The 13,586-nt window shown below is 32.6% G+C and overlaps 1 protein-coding gene and 1 pseudogene across 1 annotated transcript; both read left to right on the top strand.

The window, feature by feature from the left end:
• Positions 1-2,423: 2,423 nt before the first annotated feature.
• Positions 2,424-4,774, top strand: LOC131043936 (peroxidase 12-like). Its single transcript, XM_057977175.2, has 4 exons — positions 2,424-2,710; positions 2,907-3,101; positions 3,213-3,381; positions 4,114-4,774. Exons 1-4 carry the CDS (start codon positions 2,462-2,464, stop codon positions 4,551-4,553), a joined length of 1,053 nt encoding a protein of 350 aa, XP_057833158.2. The 5' UTR covers positions 2,424-2,461; the 3' UTR covers positions 4,554-4,774.
• A 6,363-nt stretch (positions 4,775-11,137) lies between these two features.
• Positions 11,138-13,314, top strand: LOC131043941 (peroxidase 12-like; annotated as a pseudogene).
• Positions 13,315-13,586: the final 272 nt, after the last annotated feature.

The raw sequence follows: 13,586 nt of genomic DNA, 5'->3' as shown, positions 1-13,586 counted from the left end.
TTAACTAGTTCTTCCGCTAGGTCGAAAACCCTGTCAAGAGGGCGGGAGGTTTTAACAGGGAGGAGCTCCCTCACCCATGGGATGAGGTTTGCTATATCGTGATGAAGTATTTTATGCTAGAGGGAAGGTATGGCATTTTCTACTACTACCATCTCCCTTTCCCAAACCACTTGAGGAATAAAGACCTCATTTCCATTTCGTTCTTTTTACTGCATTCTATGGACACTAATGTTAAAGACATAGCCGAAGCTAAGAAAAAAGGGAAAGATTTTCCCATCCTGCATTAGGGCCTTATTCTCCGCCTGTATAACTTTCACCTCGTCCTCTGCCCGCCCCGTTCCATCTCTGTCCAGAACGTCAGCCCTTCGACCCACCCTCCTGCCATTAATGACTCTAGCCCTCCTCGGCTCCCGAAAATTGGCTCCTCGAGCAAGAAAACCAAGAATCACTCCTCGGAGGAGGTCAGAACCCCCAAGAGAGTCAAAATCCAAGAGATTGACTCTGATATGGAAATTACTTAAGAAGCCAATACCCCCCGTCATTCTAGCAGACTGGCCTCTAAACCCTCATATAAATCCCTGAGAGACCCCTCCTCCTCGCACAACTTCGACAATTCCATTCCGACTGATAAAATGCCCCTGGCTCAACATAATTCGACCCCTCATTATGTGAGCTCCACCTGGGTTTTGGAAAGCCCCATATCCTCCAAGAGTCTGGAGCCATCCAATTTCCCCTCCCCGACCTTCAGGATGAAAAAAATGATGGTCGTGGAGGAGGCCAACAACTTGAAGGAGGAGGAGGAAATCAACCTAGTGGAGCTAGAGAAAAATATGGAGGCCCTCTCTGACAATGTGTAGGTGATCACTAGCAAACTGGAGGCGGCAGAGTCCAAGATGCATGATGTTTCCAAGTTTTCTCTAAATGTTATGAGATGCTCAACTACTAGTTTGTGACTCATGCAGGAATGCATGACCAAAGGGAAAGGCAAGGAGGATGAGTACTACAAAGCCCTGTTCAAATTCCTCACTAAGGAATGGGCTAGAAAGCAGCTCCCTAAGAAGAGCCATGGGAAAAAGAAATAATTTTTTTGCATGTGGAGGATTTTTGGTTTTTTGACTATATCTAGTAGCCGCTGGGCGGATAAGGTTAGTTTATGCTTTTGTTTATACTTCTCTATTTATTGACCTGCATGGCAAAGGACTAAAACTTTGATTAGTATTACCTTATCGCTGATAAACTCCCGTAGTATGGTTTTTGTTTTTGATAGAGGTAAAAGGTTGCTACTATGTTGATTATATGCGGACAATGGTTTTGCCACCATCCTTCTAATTGTTCCTATGGGTCGGCCCCCTCAGTTTTGGCTGCTTTTAATATAAAAACAATTCAATAATATAATTTTTTTAAAGTGGAATAATGAACAAAAATGATATCTTTTGTTGTAGTTTACCTAATTTTCTCTAAAGATATGTATGGTAGTTTTAGCTTTTATTTAAATAAAATTGATAGAAATATTCTTAAAATATATATGTTAAGTCATTACTAGCAAAATAGGGGTCAACAGTTTAAACTATCCATATATAACATGTGTGTAGCTACAATATAACGTGTGTAACAACAACTTTCAATTTATTTAAGGACAAAGTTCAAATCTATGTCTTTGACAACTATTTTCGAGTAGAAGAATTTATCATACCATTAATCATTTGTAATAGTCTAGATATTTTATATTCTAACACTTTACATATCATCTGATCTAGATTAATTTTGACCTTAAAACGTTAAAAAAAATTTATTCTAAAAAAAGGTTTCATCTTCTAACCTACTTCAACCAATACAAATTGTCATCCTATCAATCATTTTCTCAGTTGTTTACATCCAATTTAAAAGAGGAAAGATCACTTTTTCAATTGTCTACATTCAATTTACAAGAAGAAAAATTGAAAACGATAACATATTAATGTAGAAACAGTTTCTCAATTGTCTACATTCAATTGAAAAACAAGAAAATTTAAAATCAATGACTTATTACTTTAGACCAAAATACAACCGACACGTACAAAACATATCAATCATATAATCATTAACTCTAAAGGGCAAATTAAACCTACTTTCAGCTAAATAAATTATCATTCACATACTGAAACGCTGAAGAGTACATTTCTTAAACCAATATAAATTTATTTTATCATTAAACTACGTGATCACAAAAAAGAAGATAAAGTTAAACAATGGATACATCGTACTCAACATACGAATTCCCAAGTATTATCTTTACGCGTGCCCATCGTTTACGCATGGGAACAAAAATACCCACTTCAGATGTAATACAGTTTTGAATGGAGTTCTTAATGGTAGATTGTGGACAATCCGATTTCTGCTGTGACTTTTTCACACGCTCACCATTGTTAAATACCCACGCCATTGTTCTTCTTCTTCAAATCAAACCTCTTTATTTTTCCCAATGGCGAAGTTTTCTGTGCTCTGTTTGTTTTTCGCTCTCTCCCTTTCACTTGCTTGCGCTGGAGCAGAGAATGATCTGTATTCAAATGAAGAACTTACTCTGGAAAATGGGCTTTCATGGACGTTTTATAAGAGCAGTTGTCCCAAAGTGGAATCCATTGTCCAGAAAAGAATCAAGTTTTATCTAGAAAAGGATATTACTCTGGCAGCCGGGTTGCTGCGTCTTCACTTTCATGACTGTTTTGTTCAGGTTGGATTTTAACTAATGTTTGTTAGATTATGAAGTTTTCATAGTTTTTTTCTAGATTAGATCATGTAGATTTTTTGTCATCAACATTTCAAATCAACATTTCAAATCGAAATCAGAACATATATTTGTTTCTTTTTGTTCAGAACATATATTTGTTTCTTTTGTTTGGTATTAAATGGTGAAATCTTTTGCACAGGGCTGTGATGCTTCTGTTCTGCTGGATGGACCAGGCAACGAGCCGAGTGAGCAAAACGCCACTCAAAATTTAACGTTACGGAGAAAAGCTTTTGAAATAATAAACGACATTAAAGAACATGTGGACAAGGCCTGCGATGTCGTCGTGTCCTGTGCAGATATTACTGCTCTGGCAGCTCGGGATTCAGTCGCAGAGGTAAATTTATGATCATTATTTGAAGTAATTTAAGCATGTTTTGATCTATATATTTCCTGTTTTTGTAATGATTTGCTGCAACTTCAATGGCGAATGTGTTATTTATAATAGAGTGGAGGGCCAAAATACAAAGTTCCACTGGGGCGAAGGGACAGTGTGGAGTTTGCGAGTGAGGAAGTGACAGTTGCAAACATTCCAATTCCAAGCTTTGATACGTCAGAGCTCATTGATGCTTTTGATGCTAAAGGCCTTGATGTCATTGATCTTGTGGCTCTTTCAGGTTCTCACTATATTACCAATTTTGTTTCAAATTCTACTTATGAAAATTGTTAAAATGTTTGTGGTTGTCTGGTTTTTTTTTTAAGGTATGGAAGTTAAATGTGATTTGATTATTTGTTTTTTTTGAATAAAAGACATTAAACTTAATATATTATTAATAATAATAATAGAAATTTTCATAGAGTAGAAGCAAATTACAAGTTTTTTGTCATAATCGTTTATAGTAGGTAAACATAAACATAAAGGAGATTCTTCAATGCGTACTATATTCAACTATCTGATTGTAGGAGCAAAACAAAAGAAGTGAGCAAAACCCCAATCCCGTGAAACAAAATCTCAAATAGATAAAATAATGGCAAACATGCTTTGATTCACCATTCTAGCACACAACAATATAATAACAATTGCTATTTGTCATTGATCATATAGTTAAGTTACATTTTGGATTTGTCTATAGAAAGTGTATCATTATAAATAGAATCAACTGTTTCTACAAACAAAATTTAGTAGACCATAAACACCATATAAAAAATAAAGTAAAAATAATTAATTACAAATAAAGAAATGTATAAAAATTATTTATAACTTAATAGGTGTGAGTTCTCCACAATCTACTAATTTAATGTGTAGAATATTTTTTTATTCAATTATTTTATAAATATTTCAAATTAACCCATTTTGTACATTACGATTATATAATTTGGATTATTTTTTTAACATTGGGTGAGTGTAGGTGCGCACACCATAGGAATAGCTCATTGCTCAGCATTTGAGGAGCGACTATACCCCACACAAGATAGCACTCTTGCCAAGAGATTTGCCAAAAACTTGAAAGTCATATGCCCAAGCACAAACATCACCAACACCACTGTATTAGACATTCGCTCGCCCATTGTATTTGACAACAAGTATTATGTGAACCTTAAGAATCGAGAGGGCCTCTTCACATCTGATCAAGATCTTTACACAGACACTCGCACCAAGCAAATCGTCAAAGACTTTGCCCTTGATCAAGATCTCTTCTTTGAGAAGTTTTCTTGGGCTGTGGCAAAAATGGGTCAATGGAACGTACTGACAGGCATGGAAGGAGAAATTAGAACCAGCTGTTCTGCTCCCAACCCAACTCCTTCCATCACTACAGTGGAAGATGAAATCGATTTTGTGGAGCTTTAAGCCTCACCTACTTTACAATTTGTCCCTATACTGTTCCAATGTTCTAGACATATTGCTAATTTAGTCTTGTTGAAAAAAATGTTTTCTTTAATAATGTTAGAGCTACAACTCTAGTTGGAATAAAATAATCTCACTTGTTATAAACATGTGAAGATTACATTTATTAAAATCCTGATTTTTTGGGGGATATTATTAAATATTTTATTTATGTTATTTTTTATAATTTAAGTTTTATATATTGGATGTATTCAGATTATTTTATTATTAAGTTATTGAATTTTCTATAATTTAAGTATGGCTCATTTTTCAACACTTGTATTAAGTTACATTTTATGTTTTAGAGACTTTAAAATGTTTTGATACCATGTGAAATTTTTGAGGGAGCAATTAGGATTTGAATTTAGGACAATTCTTATGCACGCTAGGGTTGACCATTGAGTGAATGACCCTCTTTGATTCTAGTGTAGCTCAATATCTAGCATTGATAGATAAATAAAATATAAGTTGTCATTTAACTATATTTAATGGTTAAACATTTAATTTTGAACTATGCATTATCTTTATGTTAACAGAATCTTCATAAAAATCATTGGGTTGAGTTGGGATTTTGAGAGGTTCATTTATTAAATTGTTATAATAATTGTAACTCATTTTCAACATGAGTGACAATTTTGTATCACATGTATATGAGTTTTTTTTTTTGTATTAATAAATTTATTGATAATTCCATGAGAAAGTTAAGACTATATTAATAAATATTATTGTGTGTACTTATATTAATGAAAATTAATGAGATTCAAACAAATTAGGTATTATGTTGCTAAGAAAGGTGCAATTTTTCTGCACATGTAGCTTTAAAGAAACAAATGCATTAAATATTACATGTTAGTACATAAATTGTAATTTATGTACGTGTTTAATAGATTTATACACTATTTTATGGTTAGATGATAATTTAATATATAGGTTATTTATTTTAATGAATATATTTGATTTTATAATTAAGTAAGATATGAGGTTAATTGAACAAAATGAAAAGTAATTTTATTATTAAGTTATAAGTTACTAGAATTTTCATTGTTAGGAGGTATAATATTTGTGTTGAAAGGAAAATGATGGTATTATTGATATAGACATATATCATATGGTTGAAGATGTAGCAAAATATTTTCCTTGTTTTTATTTTTTGGGTGTGATATCACTTTTAATAGTGACACAATGTTGATATTTTTGGGACAATATGTTTTCTATTATAAGACTAGTTTTTTAACATGGAACATGTCCAAGACTAAATTTCTTAAGCTTAAAAGCCTATATGAAAGTCCTATTGACCACTAGTAATGTTGTTAAAATATCTTAAGCATTAAGCTTATTAAAAGTTTGAGTATGTTTAAAATTCTTAAATAATCCTTTCGAAAAATACTAACCAATAAATATATTACAATTTTAATGTTAGTTTAAACAACACTGATCAAAATTATGATATTTTATTAGGATTCAATTGTGTAGTTTTGACTCAAGATATAGTAAAATGTTTTCATTGTTTTTATTTTTTGGGGTGAAATCACTTTTAATAGTGAGACAACATTGATAGTTTTGGGACAGTATGTTTTCTATTATAAGAATACTTTTTAACATGGAATATTTCCAAGACTAAATTTCTTAGGCTTAATAGCGCATATGAAATCCCTATTCACTACTAGTAAGGTTGTTAAAGTATTGTAAAAATCAAGCTTATTAAAAGTTTGAATAAGTTTAAATTTTTCAAATAATCATTTTTGTAAATCTTAACTAATCAATATGTTACAATTTCAATGTTAGTTTAAATAACACTGACCAAAATTATGATATTTTATTAAGATTCAACTGTGTAGTTTTGACTTAAATTCTATTCTATTTATAATTGTAAATATCCATTCAAACTAAATTAATATGTATAAAACATAAAATTCTATAACAAATTACTCACCAACAAATCTCTTGTTTTGACTTAAATTCTATTCTATTTATAATTGTAAATATCCATTCAAACTAAATTAATATGTATAAAACATAAAATTCTATAGCAAATTACTCACCAACAAATCTCTTGCTGCAAAAAATGTGGATGCGCTTATCATGAATTGATATGAGATGGACAGATTATGTTGGTGTTCAAATTGACATGACATTACATTCTAAAGTCCTTTGAAATAGCCCATACTTGAATACTAGAAATAAGGAGGAGATCTTCAGAATCTCTAATCCCTCAAAAGTCTCCATAATTTGGAACTTCATGATGAACAACAGGAGTGTGCTTCTCCACCATGTATCATGAGATGTACTTGATGGAAGGTCGACTCACTTTTGGGAAGACTCTTGGGGTGGTCTTCCTCCAAAACATAAGTTGATGGATACTAGAGCTTTCAAGAATCTCTTCATTCAAATATGGGGGTCTAATCTTTGTAGTTATGTATAGGTGGATGCTTCCTTCCTACCCCTTGGGTGGAGATGGAAAGATTTTTCAGCTCATGAGAAAGGAGGATTGAGATATTTTAAGGAACATTCTATCATATAGGTCCTTGGTTTTTTGAGAAGGTAGTGATAGAATCATTTGGACAAAGTCAAACAATGGGCAATATAACTCTAAAGATGGGTTTCGGGTAATATATAAGGAAGCCCAACATTTTAGAGATCTCTTGCACACTTCTCTTTGTTCGAACAAGCAATGCCTTCCTAAAGAAGAATCCTTTACTTGGCCTCCCATCCAAAGAAGGATTTTAACTTCTGACTACTTCAAGAAAATTGTCTTTTTAGGCCCTTCTTGGTGTGTTTTACATAAATGGAAAAAAAAGAATGAATTATGACCATCTTCTCCTAACTTTCCCTTACTCCCATCACTATTGGAATTGGCTCATCAACAAACTAGGTTGGTCAACTATTGTACCCTCAAGTATTTTGCAATGGTTTTTTGCATGGTTGACTCTCAAAAAATCAAGTCTATTTGGAATACTATGGATTAGTAGTCCCTCAATTCTAATATGGGAGCTTTGGAAGGAAATAAATAGAAGAATATTTAAAGATAAAGAGTTAATTATTGACAGGCTTCTCATCAAAACTGAGGCTTCCATAGTGGAAGTGGTAAATAATAGAAACTCAAAGCATGTCAAGAAAGATTGTAGGTTTTTGCAATGGTATAATCTTATGAGGAAGAAATGGAAAGGTCTCTACATTTCCTCCTTCATTGGTGACAATAGAAAAGACAAGCAGTCAGTTAGGAAGCATTATGTTTGGTTTGAGCTGAAACATGGTCACTAGCATAAGCTCAACTTTGATGGAGCCTCTAGAGGAAATCCAAGCGTGTCTGGGGTGGATTGCATCATTCACTCATGGGAGAAGAAAATCATTGCCTACAATGCAATTTGCTTAGGTATAGACATCAATAACTATGCATAAGTCAATGGCTTAATTGAAGGACTCTTTCTCTGCAAGCAATTAAACATCTCAAACGTTGAAATTGAAGGGTATTTGACCATCATAATTAATGCGCTTAGAAAGCAAGATATTTCGAATTGGAAGCTCAAGGGCCTCCTTGATCGGGCATTGGATATTTTAGACACAATCAAAGACTACACAATCAACCATGTCTATCAGGAGACCAATTAATTAGCCAACAATCTTGCAATAAGGGTGTGAATGGAGAACATGTGTGAATGGTCAATGTGGCGACTAGCTCAGCTCCCAGCGCCACATAAGGTGGACTAGATGATTACATCATCCCCGATAGGTCACTGATGATATATAATTTGAAATTCACATTTAATTAGGAGGTACTAATAGTCATTTCCAATGTCAATCATAATGGCCTTGGATCAATTTCCAAGTGGGATCGGATGAGTATATTGGCAATTTGTTAATAAATCCGCATGTGTAGGAGCACTTCGAGATCATTCTCTCCATTATGATCTGGTACCCCTTCAGTTTGGTTTTCATGGAGTCCATTTTGTGTTTGGTGTCAGAAAATAGGCAAATGGCTTTCCTAGGTCCCATCAAAGATAAGAGATGGAGAGAGATCCTCGAATCAAAGGATGACCTTGTCAATAGGGTTGTGAGACAAGTCATAGAGGAGGACCTCATTGAGACAGAGCACCACTATAGAGTAAACATAGATATTCCGATGGTTTTTGTCTCTATTCTTCTTGTGATGGGTCTGAAGAAATTTGAAGCCACTCTATTATGTTGGGCTCTTTTTCGGAAAGAAATCCTAGGGAACCTTAATTTGGCTGTGGATAATATGGATAAAGAAATGAAGACCCCGTATCCAGATGATTATGTGTTGAGAGATGGGCCTAGGGTTTCATGTGTAGTCGAGCAGAACATTCCCAACTTCAAGGGAACGATCCTCATCATCAAAGATGAAGCTACATTTGTAGAAAGAAATCCGAACATTGCTAAAACCATAGAGTTTCTACAAATGTGGCTTGGTTAGAAAGCCACTCCTGGAGGTGATTGGTGGAAGGAATATATGTTGGCTGCAAGATATGTGCCATGGACACCAGAGATGGCATAAGACAGAGAGGAGGAAGAAGTTGTAGAAGTTCCCCAGCATCTGTTGAAGAGCTGGCATGACAGTCCCAGACAGAGTGATCTTCAGAATGAGGCCATCCATATTGTCTAGCAACCACTCCCGCCACATGGGGATTGTGTTTTTGTGGATCAGAGCTTGATGAAGGCGAAATGCAAAGAAAAGAAGCGTGGTCCAGCCTGCTGAGCTCTTGTGCAAATAAGGATTAGTCTACTCTCTATTTAAGAAATTGGTAGCTTGGTTTTTGGTAATCTATATCCAAGATATGGTTATGATATAATATGTCTCTATAGGGCACCTCTATTTAGTATATAGTATCATAGACAACATGGATTTTGTCAGGTTATCATGCTTTTCTATGAAGACTGGTTAACCAATGTTTTATGCATCTAGCTTGTGGATAGGGCTCCAAGACTCTGATAAGTATCATGGGAAAAAACAATCTCTATACTTGTGTATTCATTATTAAATATTTAAAAAATATTATGAATATATAAAAAATAAAGAAAAATATATAATTAAATAATTTTTTTAATTACAATTAAAATAATTGTATTTTAACTAAATTATTAATTAAAATTAGTTTAATTTAAAATACATAAAATATAAATATTTTAAATATTTAACAACCTAAATTAAAAATTTCACATATTTCCTTCTAACATTACACAAATATTTTGTGAAGAATTTGTGCTAAATATAATTACAAATTTAAAAAAAAAAAATTAAACTGATTCAGTACTTTCATATTAAAAAATTGAAGTGCTCAAATGAAGATTAGATATTTTGATTTTGACAAAAGTTTAAACTACTTTAGATTTCACGTTGTACAGAGTGAATAATAACAATGTTTATAAATATAAAATATAAAAAGTGTTATTTGTTGTATAATAAATGTGATAATAACAATTGTCATTGAGATTTGGTATATTTGTGTTTAAAAACATTGAATTTTTTATCTACACTAACCAATAGAAACAAAGAAGAATGATAGAAACAAATTATTTAAAATAAAAAATAAAAATTACACTATAGATTTCTTGTTAATAAATTTTAATTCTTTAATTTGATTAGCTAAACTAATTCAATAATTGCATTGAATGAATGCAATAGTATCCTCCCTTGGAAGGAGCTAATAATAATATAATATTAATAACAATTTAATAATATAATTTTTTTAAAGCGGAATAATGAACACATATGATATCTTTTGGTTTACATTACCTATTTTTCTCTAAAGATAGGTATGGTAGTTTTAGCTTTTATTTAAATAAAAATGATATAAATATTCTTAAAATATATGTCTTAAGTCATTACTAACAAAATAGGGATCAACAGTTTGAACAATCCATATAACGTGTGTGTAATAACAACTTTAAATTTATTCAAGGACTCAAATCTCTATCTTTGACAACTACTTTCAAGCAAAAAATTTTATCATACCATTAATCATTTTTAACAATCTACATATTTTATATGCTAACACTTTACATATCATTTGATCTAAATTCTATTTAACCTTAAAACGTTCAAAAAAAATTATTCTAAAAAAAGGTTTCATCTTCTAACCTACATTCAACTAAAATTTTTGTCATCGTATCAATCATTATCTCAATTGTTTACATCTAATTTGAAAGAGGAAAGATCACTTTTTCAATTGTCTTCAATTTACAGAAAGAAAGATTGAAAATGACAACATATTACTGTAGAAACAGTTTCTCAATTGTCTACATTCAACTTAAAGGAAGAAAATTTGAAATCGATGACATATTACTTTAGACCAAAATACAACGGATACAAAACATATCTATCAAATAGTCCATGTCTTAAAACAATATAAATTTAACTTATAATCAAACAACGTGATCATAAAAAAGAAGATAAACTTAAACAATACATACATCGTACTCAACATACGAATTCCCGAGCATTATCTTTACGCGTGCCCATCGGTTACGCATGGGAACAAAAACACTCACATCAGATGTAATACAGCTTTGAATGGAGTTCTTAATATTGAATGGTAGATTGTGAACAATCCGATTTCTGCTGTGACTTTTTCACACTCTCACCATTGTTAAATACCCACGGCATTGTTCTTCTTCTTCAAATCAAACCTCTGTGTTTTTTCCCATTGGCGAACTTTTCTGTGCTCTGTTTGTTTTTCGCTCTCTCCCTTTCACTTGCTTGCGCTGGAGCAGAGAATGATCTGTATTCAAATGAAGAACTTACTCTGGAAAATGGGCTTTCATGGACGTTTTATAAGAGCAGTTGTCCCAAACTGGAATCCATTGTCCAGAAAAGAATCAAGTTTTATCTAGAGAAGGATATTACTCTGGCAGCCGGGTTGCTGCGTCTTCACTTTCACGACTGTTTTGTTCAGGTTGGATTTTAACTAATGTGTTGTTAGATTATGAAGTTTTCGTTGTTTCTGGATTAGATCATGTAGATTTTTTTTTGTTGTCGATACATTTCGATTCAGTATTAGAACATATCTTGTTTGTTTCCCTGTTTGTTTGGTGTTAAATGGTGAAATCTTTTGCACAGGGCTGTGATGCTTCTGTTCTGCTGGATGGACCAGGCAACGAGCCGAGTGAGTAAAACGCCACTCAAAGTTTAACGTTACGGAGAAAAGCTTTTGAAATAATAAACGACATTAAAGAGCATGTGGACAAGGCCTGCGATGTCGTCGTTTCCTGTGCAGATATTACTGCTCTGGCAGCTCGGGATTCAGTCGCAGAGGTAAATTTATGATCATTATTTGAAGTAATTTAAGCATATTTTGATCTATATATTTCCTGTTTTTTGTAATGATTTGCTGCAACTTCAATGGTGAATGTGCTATCTATAATAGAGTGGAGGGCCAAAATACAAAGTTCCACTGGGGCGAAGGGACAGTGTGGAGTTTGCGAGTGAGGAAGTGACAGTTGCAAACATTCCAATTCCAAGCTTTGATACATCAGAGCTCATTGATGCTTTTGATGCTAAAGGCCTTGATGTCATTGATCTTGTGGCTCTTTCAGGTTTTTTCTATATTATCAATTTTGTTTAAAAGCAACAAGTCAATATGGTGTTTTGTTATTTTAGGCTTTTCATATTTAAATATTATTTTGTTTTTTTAATTTTTAATTACTTACTGTATATAAAAATTTAATGTTTTCTTTAAGTGATGATTGGTTGATGTCGTAAACATGACCTCCATCAGATTCTACTTATGAAAATTGTAAAAATGTTCGTGGCTGTTTCTTTTTTGAGATATGGAAATTAAATGTGACTTGACTATTTTTTTTTTAATATATATAAAAGACATTAAGCTTGAATATATTATTATTAATAATAGGAATTTTCATAGAGTAGCAGAAAATTACAATTTTCTTGTCATAACTACTTATAGTAGGTAATCATAAATGTAAAGGAGATTCCTCAATGCGTATTATATTCAACTATCGACTAACTTAATGTGTAGAATATTTTTTTATTCAATTATTTTATGTATATTTTAAATTAACACATTTTGTACATTATGACTATATCTAATTTGGATTTGTTTTTAACATTTGGTGATTGTAGGTGCACACACCATAGGCATAGCGCATTGTTCAGCGTTTGAGGAACGATTGTACCCCACATAGGATAGCACTCTTGCGAAGAGCTTTGCCAAAAACTTGAAAGTCATATGCCCAAGCACAAATGTCACCAACACCACTGTATTAGACATTCGCTCGCCCATTGTATTTGACAACAAGTATTATGTGAACCTTAAGAATCGAGAGGGCCTCTTTACATCTGATCAAGATCTTTACACAGACACTCGCACGAAACAAATCGTCAAAGACTTTGCCCTTGATCAAGATCTCTTCTTTGAGAGGTTTTCTTGGGCCATGGCAAAAATGGGTCAATGGAACGTACTGACAGGCATGGAAGGAGAAATTAGAACCAACTGTTCTGCTCCCAACCCAACTCCTTCCATTATCACTATAGTGGAAGATGAAATCGATTTCAATGTGGAGCTTTAAGCCTCACCTACTTTACAATTTGTCCCTACATTGTTCTAATGTTCTAGACACATTGCTAATTTAGTCTTGTTGAGAAAAATGTTTCTTTAATAATGTTAGAGATACAACTCTAGTTGTAATAAAATAATCTCACTTGCTATAAACAAGTGAAGATTACACTTATTAAAATCTTGATTTTTTGGGGGGCTATTATAAAATATTTTTTTATGTTATTTTTATAATTTAAGTTTAATATTTTGGATGTATGTAGATTATTTTATTATTAAGTTTTTGAATTTTCTATATATTGAGTTATTGAATTTTCTATAATTTAAGTATAGCTCATTTTTCAACACTTATATTAAATTACATTTTATGTTTTAGAGATCTTAAAATGTTTTGATACCATGTAAAATATTTGAGGGAGCAATTAGGATTTGAATCTATGACAACTCTTATGCATGCTAGGGTTGA

This window comes from Cryptomeria japonica, chromosome 5, assembly GCF_030272615.1.
Source record: "Cryptomeria japonica chromosome 5, Sugi_1.0, whole genome shotgun sequence".
Lineage (NCBI taxonomy): Eukaryota > Viridiplantae > Streptophyta > Pinopsida > Cupressales > Cupressaceae > Cryptomeria > Cryptomeria japonica.
This window is presented reverse-complemented; position numbering and strand designations above follow the sequence as displayed.

Bases quoted from the DNA above. Each gene is read 5' to 3' on its own strand.
- LOC131043936 (XM_057977175.2), top strand. From the start codon at position 2,462: ATGGCGAAGTTTTCTGTGCTCTGTTTGTTTTTCGCTCTCTCCCTTTCA. The intron at 2,711-2,906 runs GTTGGATTTTAA...TCTTTTGCACAG, and splicing joins TTCATGACTGTTTTGTTCAG to GGCTGTGATGCTTCTGTTCT. The intron at 3,382-4,113 runs GTTCTCACTATA...GGGTGAGTGTAG, and splicing joins TGATCTTGTGGCTCTTTCAG to GTGCGCACACCATAGGAATA.